Source organism: Dasypus novemcinctus, chromosome 3 (assembly GCF_030445035.2).
Source record: "Dasypus novemcinctus isolate mDasNov1 chromosome 3, mDasNov1.1.hap2, whole genome shotgun sequence".
Taxonomy (NCBI): Eukaryota; Metazoa; Chordata; class Mammalia; order Cingulata; family Dasypodidae; genus Dasypus; species Dasypus novemcinctus.
In genome coordinates, this window is record NC_080675.1 from 2,721,659 (window position 1) to 2,744,386 (window position 22,728).

General features: G+C 62.0%; 1 protein-coding gene across 2 annotated transcripts; it reads right to left on the bottom strand.

Annotated features, from left to right (window-relative positions):
- Positions 1–824: 824 nt before the first annotated feature.
- Positions 825–14,183, bottom strand: LBHD2 (LBH domain containing 2). 2 transcript variants are annotated; one of them, XM_058291261.2, is made up of 5 exons: positions 14,005–14,183; positions 3,886–3,990; positions 3,676–3,773; positions 2,090–2,246; positions 825–1,115 (listed from the first exon to the last, which is right to left on the bottom strand). In XM_058291261.2, the coding sequence occupies exons 3-5, from the start codon at positions 3,742–3,744 to the stop codon at positions 1,015–1,017; spliced, it is 327 nt and encodes a 108-aa protein (XP_058147244.1). In that variant the 5' UTR covers positions 3,745–3,773; positions 3,886–3,990; positions 14,005–14,183; the 3' UTR covers positions 825–1,014. The 2 variants fall into 2 exon arrangements, with proteins under 2 accessions (XP_058147244.1, XP_004450732.2); XM_004450675.4 differs by lacking the exon at positions 14,005–14,183 and having other exon boundaries at positions 3,886–4,541.
- Positions 14,184–22,728: the final 8,545 nt, after the last annotated feature.

Consider the following 22,728-nt stretch of genomic DNA (forward strand, 5'->3'; position numbering starts at 1 on the left):
ACCTGCCAGGCCTCGAGGCCCCAGCCAGAAGGGCTGGAGGATGGGGCAGGACCCCCAAGGCCAGCTCCGCTGCCCTCCTGCGCCCTGGGTTGAGGGTGGGGTTCGGGGTAAAATGAGAGCAGCCTGCCGGGGCGCCTCCGCACTTCCGCCTCCCGCCTCTCCAGCGCTTGGGGGTGGGGGGTATTTTTAGAAGGAAAATGGAGAAAGTGCCTTATTCACACGGAGCTGGGCCAGGCGTCCGGGAGAGCACAGAGAGGCCTGTGTCGCCCGCCTCCCCCTCCGCGCGCCGGGCTGGGGCCTGCGGCCGCCGTGAGGCTAACCCCAGGCAGGCTCCTCCCTGCCAGGGCCCGGGGTCCTCCGCCCGGGAGCTGGGAGTGGGGCCCCAGGCAGCAGGCACGCTTCTGCCCCCGCACCAGCTCGGGCCAGCGGGACACCTTCGTGCAGCAGGAGGTGCCCGCCTGCCCCGCCCTCCCACGCGGGCCCCCCCTGCCAGGCTCCCCGCCCTCAGCCACGGCCACCTGGCCCGGGCCAGGGCCAGCCTGGGCGCCTCGGTTTTCTCATCCATCAAATGGGACTTGGGAGAGGCTGTCACGAGGTGGAGTGTAGAACAGGGCCCCTCACCCCACGAACCCTTCCCAGCCCCTGCTGCTCCAAGGGTGGGGGGGCGTGATGGGGAGACCCCTGCCCTTGGCCGCAGCTGGGCAGGAGGCCGGGGGGGGCCCGGGCAGTCCAGGCTAAAGGCTCCTCTTCAAGGCCCGGAGGAGTCGTGGCCCGTCCGCGGCCTGACACCCAAGTGGTCAAGCGCCATATGTCCCCCGGCTGCCAGGAAGGCCTTTATTTCTGCTTCAAGCCATACAGCGAGGAGGAGGCCCGGGCCACGGGCAGGAGAGCGCAGTGGCCGCAGGCCGGGCCAGGGAGGGTGGAGGGGAGTAGACCGGCCGGAGCTGCCCGTGGGTGCTCTGGACAGGCCACGGCCTCCATGTCGGGGCGCAGGGCGCAGGCCCCGTCCCTGGCCTATCCCTGGGCCGCAGGTGCGAGGTCCTCGGAGCCGGAGCACACCCTGCCAGCGTCATCCGGAAGCTCCCCTGGTTCTGCGGGTCGGCTGGGAGAGGGGGCTGCAGAAAGACGAGGGCCTCGCCGTCGGTGGGCCTCTGGGTGCATGGATTTGCAAGGAAATGGGGTGGGGGGCCTAGCCCAGGTGGGTGTCGGGGGTCCGACGTGAGCCTGCACAGACACCGGGCTGGGGGAGGCTGCGGCCGCCCCACGGGTGACGGGAGGGGAAGGGGTGCTGGGCAGCCTCTGGGGAGCAGGAACCCCACCACCACCAGAGTAAAGGTGGTGGCAGGGCAGGGGGCGGTCCAGGGCAGGCCCTGGGGTCTTCCAGAGCTCAAGGAGCCCAAGGCCCAGGACTGACCCACGAGCCGGTCCAGCAGCAGTCAAGGAGGCCTGCAGGGAGGCGGGGGCTGGGGCGTGGCCGGGCCCCTCCAGGCCGCTCCTGCAAGGGGTGCTGCCCGGCCCTGGCTGCTGCCCCAGGCTGAGGTCCGGGGATGGGGAAAGAATCTCTGAGCAGCCCCCGCCGAGGCCGTGTTCATCCAAGGACAGGTCCCCCAGGAGGCTTCTGGGGCCCAAGCTCGCCAGGCCCTGCCTGCCCGGCCCCAGTGGCCTCAGGCCTCCCCCGACCCCCCCCGCTGCCCAGCCTGCGGGGCCTCAGACCCGGCCCCTGCCCGACCCTTGTCCTGTCCACGCGGCCCCTCTCCAGAAGCTTCCCATGGTCTTTTAGAGAGGGCACGGGCCCGGGGGCAACGCAGGTTGTTCCGGTGCCCACAAGTCAACGAGGGAGAGGACTGCATGGCCAGGGGGTGAGAATGCAGCCCCCATTCAACCAACACCCACCATGCCTCCCCGGGCGCCGGGCCTGGAGGAGGGGACAGCGGGTCCCGGGGGCAGTGGCCATGGCCACAGCAGGCCGCCCCGGAGCCTGGGCCGAGGCCGGGGCATGGGCAAGCCGCAGTGGGCAGGACCTGCTCGCAGGCGCGGGCAGGGAGGGGGCCCCCTCCCGCTCAGCACCCCATGGGCAGCCCCCACCTACCCGCAGCAGCCTGGCTCTGGGCAGGGCCCCTCTGGGTGCCCTCGGGGGGCCAGCGCAGCTCCCCGCTCTCCACGGCACCCACCTCGCTGGGCTCCACCACGATGGAGGGCAGCCGCTGGCTCAGCCGGGGGCCCTTCTCCCGGGCACCCCCCACGGCCTGCAGGGAGGGTGGGCAGGGGTCAGGGCAATACCAGGCCCCCCACCTCTGGTCCCCCAGTGTGTGTGTGCACATCCTGAGAGGGGTCCGCGACCCTCCCGGTCCCACCATGCAGGGCTGGGACACTCGGCCGCTGGGGTAACAGCTCTCCTGGGGGCACCTGGGACCCGCCCAGGCTTGGTCCCCAGAGGCCCATGTCACAGACAGGACCCTAAAGCCGGAGAGGCCACGGCCCGCAGCATGTGTGCCCCGGGCTCCGTGCACCCCCAGCTGCCCTTGTACCTGGTACCCCCGCTGCCCCTCCCGGGGTCTCCCTGCTGGGCCCCTGGCCTCCTCCGGGCATCTCTGAGGAGCTGGGAAGGTGTTGCTATAGCAACTGCTGGCAGCTCCCTCTCCGCTCCCTCTGGGCCCATTGTCCGGTGCCCACAGGACCAGGCGGGGGCTGCCCCCGCGGACATCTCCGCCCCCACCCGAGGCCTTGCACCGCGGGCCCCCAAGCTGCCAAACCTACTGTGCAGGCGTGCCGCCGCCAGCGCCCCCGCGCCCCCAGCGGCCACCTGCCCTGCCCGGCCTCGGCTGCACACCTCGGCTTGGGCCCCTGCCCCTTCCTGGAACTCCCCCCAGTCACTGGGCCTGGAAGGACAGCCATTTGGGGCACAGTCGCTCTTCCCCCACCACCTATGCGGGCCTCGAGGAGGGGCCTGGCCCACAGCGCTGTCCTCGGTGGCAGCGTCAGAAAAAGGGACAGCCCATTTAAATGCCGATTCCTGGGCCCAGCCCTGACTTCCGGTGGGGGCCCAGGAATCGGCATTTTAGCCAAAGACCCCGGTGAGGGCCCCTCTGGGGCTCAGCCCCCAAAGCTGGCACTGCCAGCCCAGGAGCACCTTCCCCATCCAGGAAGCCCTCCTGACCCCCACCCTGGGGCACCCCACTACCCCGAGCGGCCTGCTGGGGTGAAGAAGGCCGGGGCCAGCAGAGCCGGGTTCCTGGGACCCCGCGCCCACCCTCTCCCTCCTCCCTGCCAGGAAGTGGCCCCGTGCGGTGGGCTGACCCCACTCTCTGCCAGCCTCTCCCCGACTCCAGAACTGAACACCCCGAGGCTGCACCCCTGGTGTGGGGGGCCTCACATTTTAGCTGCATCAACCCCCCCCCCCAAATAAAACCAGGAGCTGGGGGCAGGGGACCCTGGCATTGCCTAACTCAGCAGAGGACAACTGCATCTTGGGGCACGAGCCCTGGGGTCCCTGAAGTCCAGAATGGGTGCTGAGGAGGTCAGGGCAGCTGGGCCTTCAAGTGCCGTGTGTGTCAGGCGCCTAGAACAGAGCAGCTGCCCCCACCACAGGTAAACTGAGGCCAGAGGCAAGGACAGGCATGCCCGAAGGCGTGGTCCCGAGGCTGGCCCTCTGGCCCCGGGGCCGCGGCCACATACCTCTCCCACTGGGCCTCGGGCCTCCCCAGCGGGCCTTGGCTCTGGCATGGCGGGCTGGGGGGCGCTCATCCTGCTGCCGCGGTCCGGCTGCGCGAGGACTGGGAGCAGAAGGAAGCGTTGGCCGCTGGCCGGGTGCCAGATCCCAGCGCCCTCCTGGAAAACAGGAGGACTGCCCCAACCCAGCCCAGCCCAGCGCCCCTGCCGACCCACCTCAGGGCGGCACAGATGTGCCCTGATGGGCCAGAGGCCGCTAGTGCCTTGAGACCCAGGAGGGTTTCCTGGAGGAGGATCAGCTAGTCCAAAGCTGAAAGAGAGCTGAGCAGGAGGCGGTCAGGCTGGGCATGGGGGGGCTGAGCAGGGAGCAGCCAGGGGAGGGACAGAGGACCCCAGGGCCCCCAGGGTTTTGGAGAGAGGCGGCTGGGGAAGCTGGCGGGGGCCAGGTGTCCATTGTGCCCCGAAGGCAGACACCCCACCTGCACCTGGGTGCAGGCCCTCGGCACCCACAGCCCAAAGGGAAACTGTCGTCCTGCCCACACTGGGTGGTGCCAGGCATCAGCGTGGGGGCAGGGGCCCCCGCCACCCTGCAGAAAGGGTCTGGAAGGGAGGGCCCTCGGGCACCCGCCGCTGGCTTTCCCCAGAGCCTGCGGAGACCTGACTTTGGGCACAGCCGAGGGGCAGGGAGATGGGGTGCTGGAGTGGGGCAGGTGGAGGGCCCAGCCGGGGGTGCCTGCGTGCCCCGCTGGGCGCTGGGGAGGGGCCCCTGAGCACGCCCAGCAGAGGTAGGGCTCTGGTTCTGGAATGAGATGCCCTTCCCGCAGACACCCAGCTCAGCTCAGGGGCAGGCCCCCGCGGCCCCGGGAAAGTCGGGAGGGCCCACCAGCTGCAGGGGGCACCCTGGGGTGGTGGGCACCCAAGCCATCCCCGCCCATGCCCCCACACCACCCCAAGCCTGTAAAAGCTCCCCCAGCTCCACCGCTCCCAGGGCCCACCCCTCCTTATGACTCCTTCTGGGGACCCCATCCCAGGACCCTGGAATGGGGGGGGGGTAAGCCTCAGGCAGCCCCGACGGGGCGAGAAAGCCACAGGAGGGGCAGGAAAAGCAGAGCTGGCCCCAGAGGTGAGGCAAAGGGGAGTCGAGAGAGCGGGGCAGGGCCAGGGACCAGAATCCCACCAGAGCCCGGACAGGACCGAGCCGGCAGCGGGGAGGCGCCGCAGCGGACCACTCCAGGGGCTGGGCAGGCAGAGAAGTGCCCAGGGCCCCTCTGCGCTGCCGGCACCGCGCCCAGCAGCCGGGGGCTGCCCGAGGCCCCCACGACCCCCTCCTCCCAGGCAGCTCGGGCTCCAGAGCCCTCAACCACCCCCGTCCTCCTCTCCCACCCTCCCCGCACCGGGCCTCACGCACACTCACCACCCGTGCTGGAAGCCAGAGGCGAGGCTCCGCTCAGCGCTGCGCTCCCCTCCCGCGCCCTCCCGCGCCCTCTCTCCTCACGCTCTCAGCCCGGCAGGCCCTCGCTGGCCCGGCCCCTCCTTCACAGCCGCGCCCCTCTGCCAGCTGGGGCCACCGCCCACAGGTGCCTCCAGCTTCCAGCTCCAGCACCCATAAAGGACACCGGCCTCCTCCCCGCTTTGACAAACTCCAAACCCACCCCCCACCTGATCTTGGCCACTAGAGAGCCCGAGTCTTAAGGTTGGGGTTCAGGAATGGGGGGTGCAGAATTCAGGGGCATCAGATTGCAGAGAAAGAGGACTCCCTCCAACGGAGGAATGTAGAGGACAGGGAGGTGGGACGGGCTCCCCTTCCTCTCCTTCCTCAGGCCCATTCCCAAAAAAACACAGTCGGTCTCCTCAGCTTGGTGTTCAAGTCGACATCTGAGGTTGAGTGCCTCATCTCTGACACACAGGAACTCACCAGCGCTCCACAATCCACCAGCCACCGTCCACTATCCAACCACCAGCTGTCTACAATCCACCACTCATCTACCTTATCCACCCAACCCCATCCAGCACCAACCATCCACCGTCTACCATAAACAGTCCAACCTTCCCCCATCCACAATCCACCACTCCACTACCATCTGTTCACCACACACCGTCTACCACCCAACACCCACCGCTGTCTCTCATGCATTCTTTATCCATCAGTCACCAGCTATCATTCCCCATCCATCCAGCAGCCACCAGCCCCAGTCACAGTCTGGCTACCATGCATCCACCTATTCATCCACACTCAACCACTTACCAACCGCCAGCCGTCATCTATCCACTCACCTTCTATCATCTGTCTCATCCATCAGATCTACTTTCATCCAACCATCCTGCCATCCACCATCTATCCAGCCATCACCCACCATATTAAAGCTTTCCATCAAATATTTAACAACCATCTCTCCATCCAGATATCTAATTGCCAACCATCAATCTGCCATCCATCTATATCCATTTAACCTGATTTATCCACCACTCATATATTAGCCTCCATTCAATCCACCACAATCCATCTATCTACAATTCTGTCATCAGTCTCTCACCATCCACCATACATTCATATTTATATGAACTAGAACCCACTATCCGCCCATCAACCAACCACCACCACTTATCCCTAGCCACCACACATTTATCCATGCATTGCCCATCTCATAAAGACCTCCATCCATCCTGCCATGCATTATCTCCCCATAATCATAATTCACCATTCACCCAAAATGCATCCAAGTACCAGCTACCATTCATCCATAATCACTCATTCTACAAAAATGTATTGAGTGCCTTCTATGTGCCAAGGATTGTTCTAGGTGCAGTAGATCCACCATTCTCCATCCATCATTACAATTCATCCGCCATCCATCCATTCACCAACCCATCACCATCCATCTTCATTCAGCATCCTTTCCCTATCCACCTACCGTCCATCCAACTATCCACTCACTATATACCACTCACCACCCACCATCCATCCACCATACTCCTCCACCAGTCACCTTCCATCCATCCATTTCCCAGAGGTAGCCTTCCATCCATTCATCACAGAATCATCATTTATCCTTTCAGAATCCATCTATTCATTATCCATCCATTACCCACCCTCTCTCTACACTTCCATAGTATATAAGCCATTACCCATCCAGCAAACAACCATCCATTCGTTTGCCATTTACTCTCCATGCATGCATCAGCCATCAAGCAGCCACCACTTACCTGATTCATCCATCAATTACATATCCATTCATATGTATCTTCCATCTATCCTTCCATTCATTATGGATGGATCCTACATAAATCATCCCTTACTATATTTTTTTTTTTTTTTTGCGGTTGCATCATTGTCTTTTCGGTGTGTTGCTTCACCACGCAGGGGCCTGCGTCTCACTGTGCGGTGCCACACAGGTCTGGGACGCCCTTTTTTTTTTTCTTTTTTTACCAGGAGGTCCTGGGGATTGAACTCAGGTCCTCCCTATGGTAAACAGGAGCTCAATTGCTTGAGCCACAGCCGTTTTCCCATCCCCTTACTATTCAGTTCAACATGCTCATCCACTTAACCTACATCCATCCATCTACAATCTATTAATCAAGTCATCATCACATAGCCATAGATGCGTCCACCACCAACCATCTTCTATCCACTCACCATCAAGCGCTCACCACCTGCCATGGCTCCATTACCTATTCAGTCATTATCCATGCTACATCCACTTTTTATCCATCCACACACTCCCACCCATTCTACCACTGCATCTATCATTCATCCATTAATTTATCCACTTGTACAATCATTCACTCAAACCAACCATCAATTAATTCACTCATCCATCATCCCCCATGCATTCATCTATTATCCTTATATATTTATATTATCCATATCCATACACATCAGTCAAACCAGTCTCACTTCCATCTCTCCACCATCCATCTTTATCATTCCATCCGTCCATCCATTGTCCATTTACCCCTACAATTCATCCGCCATCCATCTTCTCACCATTCTTTCTTCCAGTAATTCATGAATTAAAGATTTATTTGAGCTTACTCAGTGCCACTGCTGGGTGCTTGGGTCACTGTGATGAATAAAGCCCCATCCAAATTCATGATCTGATGAATTCACAGTTTTGTGGCCCAGCAAAGGGAAACGGGTCAGACGGAGAAGTGTCAGTGCCAAAATATATATTGTGTTTCAATTTCGGGGCCTCTATCTCGTGGACACGGGATGGGTGGCACTTTTTGCATAAGTTAATGAGGAGGCGGGTGTAGAACAGGCCATCATGGCAGAAGCAGCCGAGGCCTGACCTGGGGCGCAGCCGGGGAGACTGACAACGGGTGTGGTTGGTGGGTAAGGAGAGGTGAGACTGGAGCAGGAGGCTGGCAGAGATCACGCCTGGCTGGGAATACCCAGCTTGGCCCCTGATGTGAGGACAGTCAGAGCTGCTGAAAGGTTTTAGGCAGGCAAGGACCCCAGTCAGCTAAAATTCTGAGAAGGAAGGGACACCCCCCTACACGCACACGCACACTTCTCCACCCAAGAGTGTCTGGACCAGAAGGACGGAATCTTCCCTGAGGGTCACGCAGCAATGCCCAGTAGGCTGCACGCCTGTCCACTGTGGCTGCACACTGCGCCATCCCGACACCCACCCTCCCCTACGTCAGGAAAGCCCCATCCCCCAAAGGCCACCCCACTCCCTTGCCCGACTTGGGAATGCAGGTGTTAGCTGCCGCCAGAGGTGCTAGGTGTCAGCGAAGGTGTCAGCTGGCAGGGGCCTCACAGCTCCTGGGGACTGCTCCTAATAGGGCTCTCAGGAAGTGCTCCGGGAGGAAGAAAGTTCTATGGTGGAGTCAGAGAAGGGCCTGGCAGGCAGGCCTGGAGCCCGTGTCCGAGCCTGCAGAGCCTGCCTTGCGGTGAGGGGCATCTCCCTCCCTCCTGCCTCCCACCCTCGTAGGCGACAGACCTGGAGATGGGCGCTGAGGTCCAGGCCCGGCTCACCCAGCCTTGGCTCCGTGTCCTCGGCAGCTCCTTTCTGGGCCCTCGTGACCCCACCGAGGCAGAGGACAATCGGGTGGGCTAGATAAAGGGCAGAGGCCAACTCTCTCTGATGTCCTCTGGCCACGCTGAGGCTGGAGTCCCCCCCTTTCCGACCCTCCTGCATCCTCTGACGCTTGGATGGCGGTGGGGTGGCCTCTGGGAGGTGCTGGGGCAGTGGGTGGGGGTGGGGGTGGGGGGCAGCCAGGCTCCGGCCTCGGAAGGGTTGCTCTTGGCACCCTCTGGTGGCCAGCTGGGGTAAAACTCTCCGGACTCTCCTCGGGGGTGGGCAAAGGCTTGGCAAAGGCTTAGCAAAGCGACAAGAGAGCATTGGAGTATTTAGTTTGCAAGTGCCTGCAGCATTTCACACCGTTGTCTTACATTTGTCCTCACACGCCGGTCCTCTGAGAGGTCGGGCCCAGGGCCGAGCTCCTCCTCGCCCAGGTGGGCTGGTGGGCAGGGGGTCCTAGCCATTATGCCAGGGGGCAGTGGACTGCCCAGGGGATGGACTGGGGGTGGAAAAGGGGAGGTCCGGCGGGGGAGAAACCTGCGCTCCTACCATGGTCTCACCCCACCCGCAGGACAGGTTTCCCCAGGCCCAAAATGTTGATTGATGGCCCAAAGTCTGGGGACGTTTCTCTCCAGACCTAATAGTGATCAGGTTTCAGTCTGTGAAACGCCACAGTGGGAGAATCGCTCTAAGAGGAGCAGCCCCCCGGGGGGCGGGCAGGCCCGGCCACGCGGCTCCCAGGGCCCTCCAGGGAAGCCCCCGGCCACCAGCAGCTGAGCATGGGCGGCTGCTCTGCGCCCCGGGCGTCCGTGGGGTCAGGGCCCACCCGAGGGCGCCCCCGGGGAGGGGCGGAGGGCGTCTGTCGCCCAGGGGGGCGAGGGAGGAGCCAGGCCTGTCTCGTGCCCCTCCTGGCCTGGGCGGCCACCGGGCCCGGGTCCACTCGGACCTCCGCGGCCAAGGCTCGCGGCCCCGGCCAGGTGCAGGGCGCACGACCCAGACGCGTGTCCTCTTCGCGGGGCCCCGGGCCCTGAACCAGGACCAGGCGGGCGCGGGCGGCGGGCGGCGGGCGGCGGCGGGGTGTGTGGGGGGCCCCTGCCTCTCCCCTTGGACTTGGTGGCTCTGAGCCTCGGTCTCGGTCCCGGTCTCTGAGTCTCTGCCGGTCCCTTTTACCTCCGCGGAGGGGGCGAGCGGGGACTCCAGGCTGAACGAACCGAGGACGGGGTGGGTCCGGCTGACACCCCTTCTCCGCTCAGCGGCGGCTCCTCCAGCCTCCACCTCTGCACAGTCGGAGAAACTGAGGCTCGCTGGGGGTCGCCGGGAGATCCAGAGGGCAAAGCCGGGGGGCCTCGAGGCCTGGGGGGCGGGGCGGGCCCCTCCCAGCGTGCAGCGGCCGGCGTGGGGGTCGACCAGAGGGGGGGTGTGCGGCCGGCGTGGGGGGTTGCTGCTGGCGTGGGGGGTGCTGCCGGCGTGGGGGCTGTCGGCTTGGGGGGGCTGCTGCCGGCGTGGGGGGGGCTGTCGGCTTGGGGGGTGTGCTGCCGGCGTGGGGGGAGTGCTGCCGGCGTGGGGGCTGTCGGCTTAGGGAGGGTGCTGCCGGCGTGGGGGCTGTCGGCTTAGGGAGGGTGCTGCCGGCGTGGGGGCTGTCGGCTTGGGGGCTGTCGGCTTGGGGGAGCTGCTGCCGGCGTGGGGGTGCTGCCGGCGTGGGGGCTGTCGGCTTGGGAGCTGTCGGCTTAGGGGGGGTGCTGCCGGCGTGGGGGCTGTCGGCTTGGGAGCTGTCGGCTTAGGGGGGGTGCTGCCGGCGTAGGGGGCGGCCGGCGTGGGGGTGCTGCCGGCGTGGGGGCTGCCGGCGTGGGGGCTGTCGGCTTGGGGGAGCTGCTGCCGGCGTGGGGGTGCTGCCGGCGTGGGGGCTGTCGGCTTAGGGGGGGTGCTGCCGGCGTGGGGGGCGGCCGGCGTGGGGGGGCTGCCCGCGGCGATGCTTGAGTTCGGGCTTGGAGGTCGCGCGGCCCGAAACCGGGGCGAGCGAGGCGGCCGGGGGACGGGGACAGTGTTGACGGGGGCTGGGCCGCGAGGCCGGGCCCACGGCGGAGCTGACCAGGGCAGCCGGGCAGGGGGGCCGCTGCCCAAGGCGCCGCCCGCCGAGTCACCCGCGGCAGAGGTCGCCCGCCAGCCCCTGCTGCCCCGCCCCGGCGCACCCGGCGGTGCGCTTGGGGAGACTGAGGCGGGGCGGGGCTGTGACCCCCGGTGGGTCAGGATTTGAGGGGGAGCCACGGAGACACGGTAGGTCCTGCCACCCCTCGCCCACCCGCTAGAACGAGGGGACACACCCTTCTCCAGGACGCGGAGGGGGGGGCGGGTGAGCCGCGATCACGGGGGGGCCACCTTGGCGGCACGAAGATAAAACGTGAACGATGCGACCCTCGTGCCCAGATGCCCGTGGAGCGTAGGAAGGTTCTGGAAGGACACGCCACAGTCTAGGTGAGCTCCAGGCACTCTCCAGGCGCCTGGCGTATAATCAGCTCATTTAATCCTCGCGCACCCCCCGCGGGTGGTGTTCCGTCACCCCACGTCACGGCACAGGATCCCGGGGCCCAGCGAGGCCGAGGGGCCCGCGCGCTCGGCTGGGACCTGGAGCGGGCGGGTGGGCCCTGCGCCCAGGGCGGCGGCGCTGCTGCCTCTGGGGCCCGCGGGGGGGGGGGGGGGGTAGGCGGGCCTCACCCCGTACCCCCTTGAACCCCTGCCTGACCGTCCTCCCTGTGCACACGGAGCATCTAGAGAATTCGCGTCAGTCCCCTGAAGCCCCCAGCGCTCCGGGGTCGCTCCTTTGACTCCCGCCCCTTTGGGGCTGGTGGGCACAGGCAGGGCCAGATGGGGACCGAGTGCCCCGCCCCGCCTGCGAAGCCCGCTGCCCGCAGGCGCCTGGCCTCGTCGCCAGCCCGCCCCGCCCGGCCCCGCGCCCCCCGGCCACGGCCCCGCAGGCCCCACGCCCAGCACGACGGCGCCTGGGGACAAAGGCGCGCGGGCAGCCAGCAGGCCGGGGCCGTGGGGGGCCGCGGGCCGCGGGGAGCCCCAGCCCCAGCCCCAGCCTGCGGTTCAAGGTCGGGGAGGCGGGGCGGGCCTCCGCGGGGCGGCTGGGGACGCGCGCAGCGGGGGCGGGGTCCCGCGCGTACAGGGCGGCTCTCAGGCTTGGGCGTGGGTTCGAATTCCCAGGAAGGTCGGCCCAGCGGGTGTGGACTGCATTTCCAGCAAGTTCCCAGGAGAAGTTGGGAGTGGAGGGCGTGGTGGGGGGCCAGGTCCCCGCTCTGCCCTCCTGGGCCCCCTCTGGCCACTTCCGCGGGCCCTGGGCGCTCTCATTTGTCAGGGGCACCGGCCTGGGAGAAGCCCGGCTCCCCCGCCGCTCGCTGTGTGCCCTGGGCGGGGCTCTCACCCTCTCTGGGCGGGGGGCCTTCTCTGCAGGGGAGGCAGGGACAGAGTCGTGTGCCGGCCAGCGGGAGGCTGCGCGGGAGGCTGCGCGGGAGGCTGCGCGGGAGGCTGCGCGGGAGGCTGCGCGGGAGGTGTTTGGCTCCACCCAGGTCCCGAGGGAATTTTCCTTAGGGGTCTTTCTTCCTGGGGACAGGACCCCGTGGAGAGAGCCCTGGGTCGCCTTCCCCGAGGCACGGGGCACGGGGGGTGCTGAGAGCAGGCTGTCCCCTACCAGGACCTCCCTGAGCCCCGGTGTCCTCTTTGGTAAAATGGGGTGTATGGCTGTCCGCGCCCCCTGCTGTGCACCTGGGTGGCCTCCCGGCCGCCTTCCCCACTCCGGACGCCTCCTCCCCGACTTCCTGAATGCAGAGCGGTCCCGCCTCCACACCGCCCGGCCTGGGCAGTTAGCAAGTGCCTTGGGTGGCCTGTGGCCCCGGGCGGGGACTTTTCTAGGTCAGAGGCTGCACCGGGCGGTGACTGATGACTGCTGCGCCCAGGAGTGCCCTTTATCCCTGAGGCTATGGGGAGCCGCGGCCAGTGCGCAGAGCGCGCCTGGGGCAGCCAGGGGAGGCTGGGGGCTGTGGGGGAGGGGACTGGGGCCGTGGGGAAGGGGGGCTGGGGGGCCTGGGGGGCCTGGGGGAGGCCGTGGGGGAGGGGCCTGGGGACCTGGGGGAGGGGAGGGGACTAGGGGAGGGGACTGAGGGGCCTGGGAGAGGATGAGAGGGAGGGGAGGGGGGCTGGGGGAGGGGGCTGGGGACCTGGCGGGGTGCAGGACGAGTCTCTGGCGATCGCCGGCCTCCATGGTCACGGCCGCATAACCGCAGGCAGCCCCGTGACCTCACCGAAGCCCCGCAGAGACGCTTCAATGCGGGGTCCCCACCCCACTTTCCGACCAGGAGCAGGAGGTCCCCGAGTCTGGGAGCACCCAGCTCCGGAAACCGCCCACCCCGCCCGCAGCGCGCCCCCGCGTGGCAGCTGTCGGCACCGCCTGACTCTGTGCTTCGGGGTCGCAGGGAGCAGGAGCCGGGGATTCGCGGGGCAGAGCTTCCAAGCCCCGGGCAGGGCTCCAGATCTAGGGCCAGGGACTTGAGAACGCGAGAGGCACGCTCCAGAGGGGAGCAGGCAGGGGGGGCAGTGCCTGGGCCCCGCCGGAAGGGAGAAGCACAGCAGGGGGCCTGGAAGGAGAGGGAGAGGGCTGCCTTGAGGGGACAGTGAGCTCTGGTGGAGGACAGACACTGCAGGGCCACGCCACAGGGGAGAGTCAGGGAGAGGAGGCGCTCACCCCTCCTCACTCCTCCCCACCCACTGCCCAAACCCAAGAGCAAGACGGAGGGCTGGGGTCCTGCTGATGCCTGCCCCCCCTGGCTAGGCAGCTTCCCGGGCACAGAGCAGGTGGAGAGGGAGCAGGTGGGGCCCAGTGGGGACAGCTGTGCCACCCCTGGAGGGACGCCCATTGGAGGGTGCCTGCCGTCTCCCGCCGGGCCCCATGCCCATGTGCCAGGCCACCTGCCCAGCACCCTCCCCCTGCTCTGCTCAGCGGGGGCCCCAGACCAGCTCCCCTCGCCTGGGGGATGGTGGGGGGCTCCACGGAGGGCTTTCTGGCTTTCCAAGGACCATGCTCTGGGTTGGCTACTCCAGCCTCTGTCATAACAGCTCCCCTCATTCCACCAACCCCTTCGGCTCCCCCCCAAAGAGGAGAGAGGCCCCCCAACAGCTGAGGTCAAAGGTGGGTGGCCTGGTACACCCCACACATTACAGCCCCGGGGCGCTGCGGCCACCACCCCGTCCCTCTCACACGGTGCCTCGTTCCCTCTGTTGTCGCTGGCTCCCAGCTCCTTCCTTCACCCATTACCCGTATCCCTGGGTGGCCGCTTTCTTTTGCCCGCCCGGGCCAGTGCCCTTGGCCTTCGAAGTCCTCAATGCGGTCAGCTCGGATGCTGAGGAGGAGGAGAAACCCCCTTCAGGAAGTGCTCCGGCCCAGAAAATCGGGCCTCAGGAAACCACAGGAAGCACTGCCAGGGTCACGGTGACCGCAGGCTCTGCGGCGACTGGCAGGCACGGTGGCGGCCACTGCAGAAGCTTCCATCGGTGCACCCCGGGGCCCTACCGGCCTCGCCGCCATCGAATCCTACCACGCCCAGGGGCCTCCTGTCGGTGCCCCCCTGTGCCAGGAGCTTTCTCCACCCGGAAGGCCTCAGAGGGCGGCCACCGCCTCGTTCTCCTTCAGCTGCCATGTCACAGCCGAGGAGCGGCCGTCTGCCCCCGCCCCAGGTCCGCGTCCCCTGCAGCCTCACTGCCCCTGAAGCTGTGTGCACTGGTCCGCAGTCACTGGTTGGGCACGGGCACGGGCACCCATCTCGGCCACGGCTGTGTCCTCAGCGCCCAGGCAGTACCTGGCATGTGATCAGTAGCTCTGGGTTACTTGGATGAAAATCAACATAATTTTTTTAGTAGCTGCGTGGAATGGCATATTATGGATGTACCGTAATTTAATTTATCTCTTTGTTGATGGACATTGAGGCTTCATTTTTTAAAAATTACAAATAACACTGAAGTGCTGTTACTCCACACATTATTGTATGGGAAGCCAGAGTCCCAGACGCGGCAACCTAAAGCAGAGGAATTGAGGAGAGTGTCAAAGGCGCGATCCACTCGCGCAGCCTCCAGCCTTGTCCCATGGGTTAAAATGGGTCCGCAAACCACGGCACACCGCTAGAATGGCTATTATTTTAAAAATGGAAATAAATGTTGGCAATGATGCGGAGAAATAGGAACTTTGTTGGTGGGAATGTGAAATTGTCCAGCTGCTGTGGAAAACAATTTGGCGGTTCTCAGAAAGTTAGTATAGACTTCCCGTAAGTATAGAAATCCCACTTCTGGGTATGTGCCCAAAAGGACTGAGAGCAGGATTCGAACCAGTAATTGTACACCAATGTCCACTGCAGCATTATTCCTAATAGCCAAAATGTGCAAACAACCCGTGTCCATCAGCGCATAACTAGATAAACAAGCATGGTCTAGCCACACAATGGGATACTACTCAGCTGTAAAAAGGAATGCTGCTCTGATACCAGCGACAACATGGATGAAACCTGAAAATAACATGGTTTGAGTGAAATAAGCCAGACACAAAAGGGCCAATATTTGATGATTTCACTTACAAGAAATAATTAGAATATGGCAATTTATAGAGACGGAAAGTAGATTACAGGTTACTAGGGACAGAGGGCATGGGGAAGGGGGAGTTACAGCTTAGTGGGCACAGAGTGTCCGTTTGGAGTGACAGAAATTTTTGGTAAGAGATGGTGGTGATGGTAGAAAACATTGTGAGGGTAATTACCACCACTGAATTGTATGCTTAAAAGTGGTTAAAATGGGAAATGCCATGTTATAAATATGTTACTGCAATAAAAATTAAACCAACAAAAATGTGTCTTCAACACCGTGGACACACAAAGTCCCATCAGCCCCTGCCAGTGGTGGACGGTCAGTTGGACTGTACCAACCGGAAGGGCTGAGACACTGGGCACCATCAGCTCGTCATGTCAGGGGTCGGGGAGAAGAATGAGAAACGGTTCATGGGACACATGCTGCCACAGTCCCTGTTTCCAAGGCGACCCAAGGTGATACCAGCTTGGCTGTTCAGCCACCACGGTTCCATGCTGCCCTCCCCCTCTGCCGGCTCCTTCGCCACCCGCCCCGGCCCGCTTAAACCTGGTGGGGCGATCCCAACCTCCATTCCTTCAGGGTCTGAGTCCTTCATGAGCTCGTCTTTAAAGAGCGCCCTTCCCCCTTTGCAATAAACAGGATGGCTCATCAAGGAAGTGCTGAGAAGCACCTCAGTGACTCTCCTGGGTTCCAGATGCAGTCCACCTTGCCCCACTGGGTAGAGCCAATCCGAATCTCCTCTGATAATTGGGATCATTTATCCCCCAGTTCAGCAATCCCTCCTCAGCCCGTTGGTTTGGTGGCATGAGGAACCAGAAATAGCCGGTGGGGGAAGGGGCAGCTTCGGCTTTAATTCATCAGAACCATGACTGTGTTTCCTGATGGAAACATTTCTTTCTTGGACTCTAGCCCAAGGTCACAGGAAGGAAAGCAAAGATTCCTCCAGTATGCTATTTGCTGTAACAGCGAGAGCAGCCACTCCCACCTCCACCCCTTGCTTCCTGGACCCTGCGTCGGGGCTGTGACCCGGATGGCACCTTGTGTTGCCTGCTGATTGGAGGCACACGCCCCACCCTGCCAGACAGCGCTCCCCCCTCACAGGGTGTCATCCCTCAGCCTGCAGATCCTGCTGCCCTTCTTTCCAGCCAGCTGCTTCTAGGTGATGGGGCACTTGGGAAGTCCAGTGAATTTCATGGGCACGAGCCCTCTGCCGTATTTCTTCAGAAAAACGATTCCCTTGGTCCGAGGCAATGTTGTCTGAGTTACCATGGTGATGGATAAATAAAGCATTCTCTGAAGCCACGAAGGGAGATGCTGGTACAAGTGGTGTGGGCCAGAAAGGCAAAGACTTGCCTGGAGTATGTGAGGCTAAATCATTGCCCCTCCATTACAGAGGGGTCCAATGTAACCCACCTGGCACCAGGAGACAGGCCGGTCCTCCCGGGAGAATGGCACCATATTAGGTGCCCGTCACGGGTCTCTGCTGTTAGCAGGCCAGGTAAGCCAAGTCCACCTTGGCGAGGAATGTCAGTGTTGCTGAGCCCGGGCACAGCTCCACCCCTCCCCCTTGGTCACGTGTATATGGGCTCTTTGAGCAAGCACTGGGGTGGTGGAGGAAAGAGGCTGACCGACGTCCTTGAACGCATCATCTTGTCCATTACTGAGAGCATCCTCCCAAGTAGGTGCCCTTTGGTGAGCACTCATTCCCATGGGCGTTCTGTGCCCATTTCTGGAGATCTAAGGTTCACTAGTTTTAATTATTTTTCTAACTGTGCTGGATAGGTTCTATTTCTATGCCATCAAAGTCACTAATCTTTTCTTACGTAATGTAATGTCTAATCTGCCATTAATCCCATACAGTATATATATATATATATTTTAAGATTTATTTTATTTATTTCTCTCCCCTTCCCCCTGTTGTCTGCTCTCTGTGTCCATTTGCTGTGTGTTCTTCTGTATCCGCTTGTGTTATCAGGTGGCACTGGGAAACTGCGTCTTTTTGTTGTGTCTTCTGGCTGTGTCAGCTCTCCGCATGTGCGGCACCACTCCTGGGCAGGCTGCGTGCTTTTTTTTTCATGCAGGGTAGGTCTCCTTGTGGGGAGCACTCCTTGCGCATGGGCACCCTGCGTGGCACAGCACTCCTCGTGCGCGGCAGCTCTGTGTGTGGGCCAGCTCACCACATGGGTCAGGAGGCCCTGGGTTTGAACCCTGGACCCTCTGTATTGTAGGTGGATGCTCTATCAGTTGAGCCATGTCCGCTTCCCAGTATATTTTTTAATCTTAGAAATTGTAGTTTTCATATCTAGATGTCCAGTTGGGTCTTTTTAATATCTTTCATGATTCTGTATATCTTTTTGAACATATGGAGTACAATTACTATAATAACTTTTAATGCTCTTCTCTGCTAATTCTAAGATCTGTGTAGATTCTGGGATGGTTTTGATTAATGGCTTAATCTCATTATGGGTTGTGTTTTGTTGCCTCTTTCAATCCCTGATAATCTTTGACTGGAGGCCAAATACTGTGATTTCTACCTTGTGGGTCTGATATTTCTGTATTCCCATACACCTTCTCAAGCTTTGTTCTGAGATGCAGGTAATTTGGAAGCAGTCTGATCCTCTTGAGTCTTGTTTATATGATTTGTTACACAGGTATGGAGCAGGTGCTGTCTACAACTAACTCCTACTACTGAAGAACACTTTCTTGTGAATTCTACCCAGGGCCCTGCGAGGAGCCTGCAGGGAGGACCAGGCAAGCAGCCCTGCTGCCCGCAGCTCCCATGGGCTGCTTCCCGCTGCAGGGCCAGCCTGGCCACGGCAGGCATTGAGGGCTGCCCCCCAGGCCCAGCTCTGAAGGCCTTGGGGGGGTGATGGGTGCTTTAAAACCAGGGCTTGCCTGGGCCCACCAGGATAATCCAGGACCCTCTCTCCATCTCAAAATGTTTAATGTGGTCACCTCTGCCGAGTCCCTTTGCCGTTTAAGGGAATACATTCACAGGTTCCAGGTGCTAGGACGTGGCCCTCTTGGGGCACCATCTTGGAGGCTGCTTGCCACAGCATCCCCGTGGAGTCACGGTTTGGGATCCCGTACGTTTTGTCTCTTTCTCCTTCAGTTCTGCTTTTCTGCACCCACTGCCCTCTTCCTCTTTGCAATTCAGCTGCCCGGTGGAGTCAAAGAGGATAGTTGTTAACAGCCTTGGGCCTCACATTAATAGTCTCATCAGCAGAGAGGATTCACCTTCTTTCCTGAATTCCTACTTGAAAAATTGCAGCGGGAAGTGGCTGTGGCTCAAGCAGTTGAGCTCCTGTTTACCATATGGAGGACCCAGGTTCGATCCCCAGGACCTGCTGGTAAAAAGGAAAAAAAAAGGTGTCCCCGGCCTGCGTGGAGAGGCGCAGGGCCCTGTGCAGATGCACCAAAAGATTATGACGCAACCAGATAGGAAAAAAAAACAAACAAAAGAGCTGAAACTATAAAACACTTAGAAGAAAATTTGGAGACAAATCATTATGAACTTGGATTTGGCAATGGTTTCTAATATGATGACACCCAAAAGAAAAAGGAACAAAAGAGAAAAATAAAAGACTTTATCAAAATTTAAAAAAAGAAAAGTCAGAAAAGGATTTTGACTTGCCTGAGTTGGATGAGCTTGACCCCATCAGCTGTGGTCTGGTGTTCCCGTCTCTTAGCCAGAGACTCTCTGTGCTGGGTGTTTTCAGAGAAAGGGGAAGCACCAGGGCAGCTGAGCCACCCTTCCCAGTGTCCACTGCCCTGGGTCCAAAGGTGTCACATTTTTGTATTTCTCCTTATGTATTCCAATAATGCTTTTCCCAAGGGTGACCCAGTTGCCACACACTGCAGGCTAGCCTCGATGGCCTCCTAATGGTCATCCTGCTTCTTGACTCCTCACCCCCTACCTGCAACAGGTAGCTACCGGATCCACTCATTCCCCTGCTCACTCCCTTTTGTGGGCCCGTACTCTCTGATGCTCTTCCCATCGAGGTGTGGCATCTAAGATCACCTCCCCTGGAATCTGGGTGGGCTTGTGTCTGCTTCATCCCACACAGGACAGGGAAAGTGATGCTATGTGACTTCCCAGAGTAGGTCATACAAGGCCATTTGGCCCCACTTTGTTAGCTGGAACACTCACTCTTGAAGCTGTGAGCCACCTTGGAGAAAGCCCAACTATTCTGAGGCCACCATGTTGGAAGGAAGCCCAAGAAACAGGAGAGGCCAAGGGTAGGCGCTTCAGTCCACAGTCCCGGCTGAGTCCAGCCTTTGAGTCAGGCCAACCCAAGCACCATACTGTGAGGGAAGAAACCTCAGGGTGATTGCAAGCACCCAGCCCCCCAAGTTTTCCTAGCTGAGGCCCCAGACACCACAGAGCAGTCAAGCTGCTGCCCTCTTTGGGCCCGTTTCCTCATCTATAAAACCTATAAAATGGGGCCAATAACAGTTAATCTACCTAAGGAGTTGTGATGGTAGAATGAGTTAATATATCCAGACTTTAGGATGGTGCTTGGCACATAGCAAGGGCTTTGTAAATGCCAACCTCCTCCACCGTCTTCTCATTACCTAATAGACACGCCCAAGGCTTGTGTTTACTGCCTCAATCCCCACTCCCAGCCCGCAGACTGCTGAGCCTCTCGCAGTGCCCAGGCCTTTCCCACCTGCCCTGGAGTATCCTTTCTCCACAACTTGCTCCCATCTCCCCTGCAAATGCGTTTCCCCTGCAGGAACCGGGCACCTGCGCCCTGACCTTGGGGGAAGCCTGCCATCTCAGAGAGGCCAGATGGCCAGCTCACTGGGACCCTTGGGGTTGGAACTGGGCCTGAGCCATGACCCAGGTGCTGTGGGAGCCCTGAGAAAGGGGGCTGGAATGATCAGACCCCCAGCACCTCACCCCATCTCATCAGCCACGGCGAAGACCCCAACCAATCTGCCACCCCAGCACACAGCCACCCCAGCCGCATTGTCTTCAACTTGGTGCACAGATTACCAGCACTCAGGTGGGATCGGGGGCCTTGTATCCCATAAGGCCCACCGCGCACTCATTCACGCAGTCATCCCTTCAACCCAGTGGTGAACTGCTGGGAGCTCAGCTGTGCTGAACGAGAAGGCTACAGGGTGAAATGGGGTCTGACCCAGCCTGGGGAGTGAGGGAGGGCGTCCCTGAGTCAGAGTTGGGACTGAGGGAGACAGAGTAGGGTGGGGCAGGAGGGGAGGGAGCATCCAAGGTGGAGGAACTGGCAAGTGCAAAGGCCCTGAGGAGGGAGGGTCCCGAAGGGGCATGGGGGTAGAGCTGAGAATGAAGGAAGGAGTGAGGGTGAAGGTTAGAGCCTGGACAGGAGAGAACGTGCTGTCCAAACCTGGCACACTTGTGGGGGTGAAGGGCACTGTGAGCACTTACACTGGGGCATGTAAGAGGGAACATTCCAGATAAATTAGGATGTCTGGCCGCTGTTAAAGGCCAAGGTCAAGAATTTGTCTCCATTCTAAGAACAGAGAAGACACCGTTGGTTTTGAGCCAGGTGATCTGCTCTGCTTTGCTTTAAAAAAAAAACACAGAACTTTTTATTAAAAAAGGAAAAATTGTACACAGGGCACAAATATTTATGGTACTATCCAATGAGCTTTTATATATGTATCGACCCATGTAAAACCAGATCAAGATACAGAATGTTCTCTCAGAAGGCTCCCTTAAGCCTCGCTTCAGGCCACAGCTTCCTGAAGGTAAACGTTCTCTGTGCTTTGTTTTTTTTTTAGGAGGTGCTGGGGATGGAACCCGGGACCTTATGCATGGGAAGCAGGCGCTCAGCCGTTGAACTACACTCACTCCTTAATGAGAGCTGTTTTTTTTTTATTTTTAAGAGGTACCAGGGATCATATCTCCTACATGGGAAGCAGGCACTCAATCACTGGAGAGACATCCACCCCTCCTCTTGCCTTCTTAAAAAAAATCGAGGTATACTATAGATGGTGATGTGCACTAATCTTAAGAGTACAGCTTCGACAATGTTTACCGAATACCCTTCTGTAACCACTACCCAAACCAAGTTACAGAACACTCCCAGCTGCCGGAAGGCTCCCTCCCGCCCTTTCCAGGCAGTATCTCCCCACAGCGGCGGCCACAATCCGGACTGGTCACCCCGAGTAGCCTTGTCAATCTTCGTGTCCTTCCCTGCAAAGGAGAGAGAAGCCTCCACGTTCCCTCGGCCTCGCCTCCAAGGCCCTATCTGCCCCTCACGCGCTCCACCTGCTGCCCCCAGGCCCTCTAAAGACACCCCCTCCCGCCTTTCCCCGGGTCGGGGTGCCTCTGCCCTGCAACTCGCTCCCCAGAGGCTCTCACCCGCCCCCGGCCTGAGCGAGCCCCCAAGCTCCCGCCGGCCCCTCCTCCTGTCGCCGAGGGCCACCGCCACCTCAGTACAGCAGCGCCCCCGGCCTTGGGTTTCCGGGGAAGGGTCGGTGGAGAGTGGACGCTGAGAAGGCCGCGGCGGGGGCGTCGTCAATTCCCAGGGCGCTGGCGGGGTGTCTGGGCCGCCGCCGCCCTCTCAGTAAAGTCGGGAGGCGGGACCCGCGTTTTCTAAGGTCACTTCGAGCTCGGTCAAGCCCTGCGGGCGGCCCTCAAGACGCCGCCGGCAGGAAACGGGCCGCGGGGGGTTGCGAGGCCGCGAAAGGCCCGTCCCGTGGGCTCCTCGGCCTCTCGGAGCCTTGGGGAACCCCTGCCTCCAGGGGGTTCCGACTCCCGCCCGCGGGCGAGGGGCAGCGCGAACCAGGACCCAGACGTGCGCACGCGCGGTCCCCGCTCTGGGTGGGCGCCGCGGCCCCTCGCCGCCCTCTGCGCACGCGCTGGCGCCGCAATCTCGGCGGCGCACTCGCCCCCGGCTCGCGCCGGCCCCGCCCCCGCCGGCAGCGCTCGGCTCCGACCCCCGCCCGCCCAGCGCCTTCCCAGCGTCCCGGCCTCCCTACGGCAAGCGGCGAGGCCCGAGCGCCGGGAGCCGGGAGCCGGGAGCGCAGGGGCGGGGCGGCGCGCTGAGGTCAGCGCGGCCGCGGCCGGCCCCGCCGTGGTTGGCTGCGCCCGCGCTGGCCGCGCCCTGGTTGGCTGCGGGCCGCGGGGCTGGGCCGCCGGGTCGGGGCTGGGGTCGGGGCTCGGGCGCCGGCCGGGCTTGCGCAGCGCTCGGGTCCGCGCCGCTCCAGGTCCGCGGCGGGCGGCGGGCGGCGGGCGGGCGACGAGGGGCGCGGCCGCGGGCGGGCGGGGCTGCGGGGCGCGCGGGGGCGAGCGCGAGGGCGCGGCGGGCGCGGCGGGCGCGGCGGGCGGGGCGGGCGGCGGCGCCGAGGGGAGGAGAGCGGCCCATGGACCCGCGGGGCCCGGCGCCCCAGACGCTGCGCCGCCGGGACCAAGCCCAAG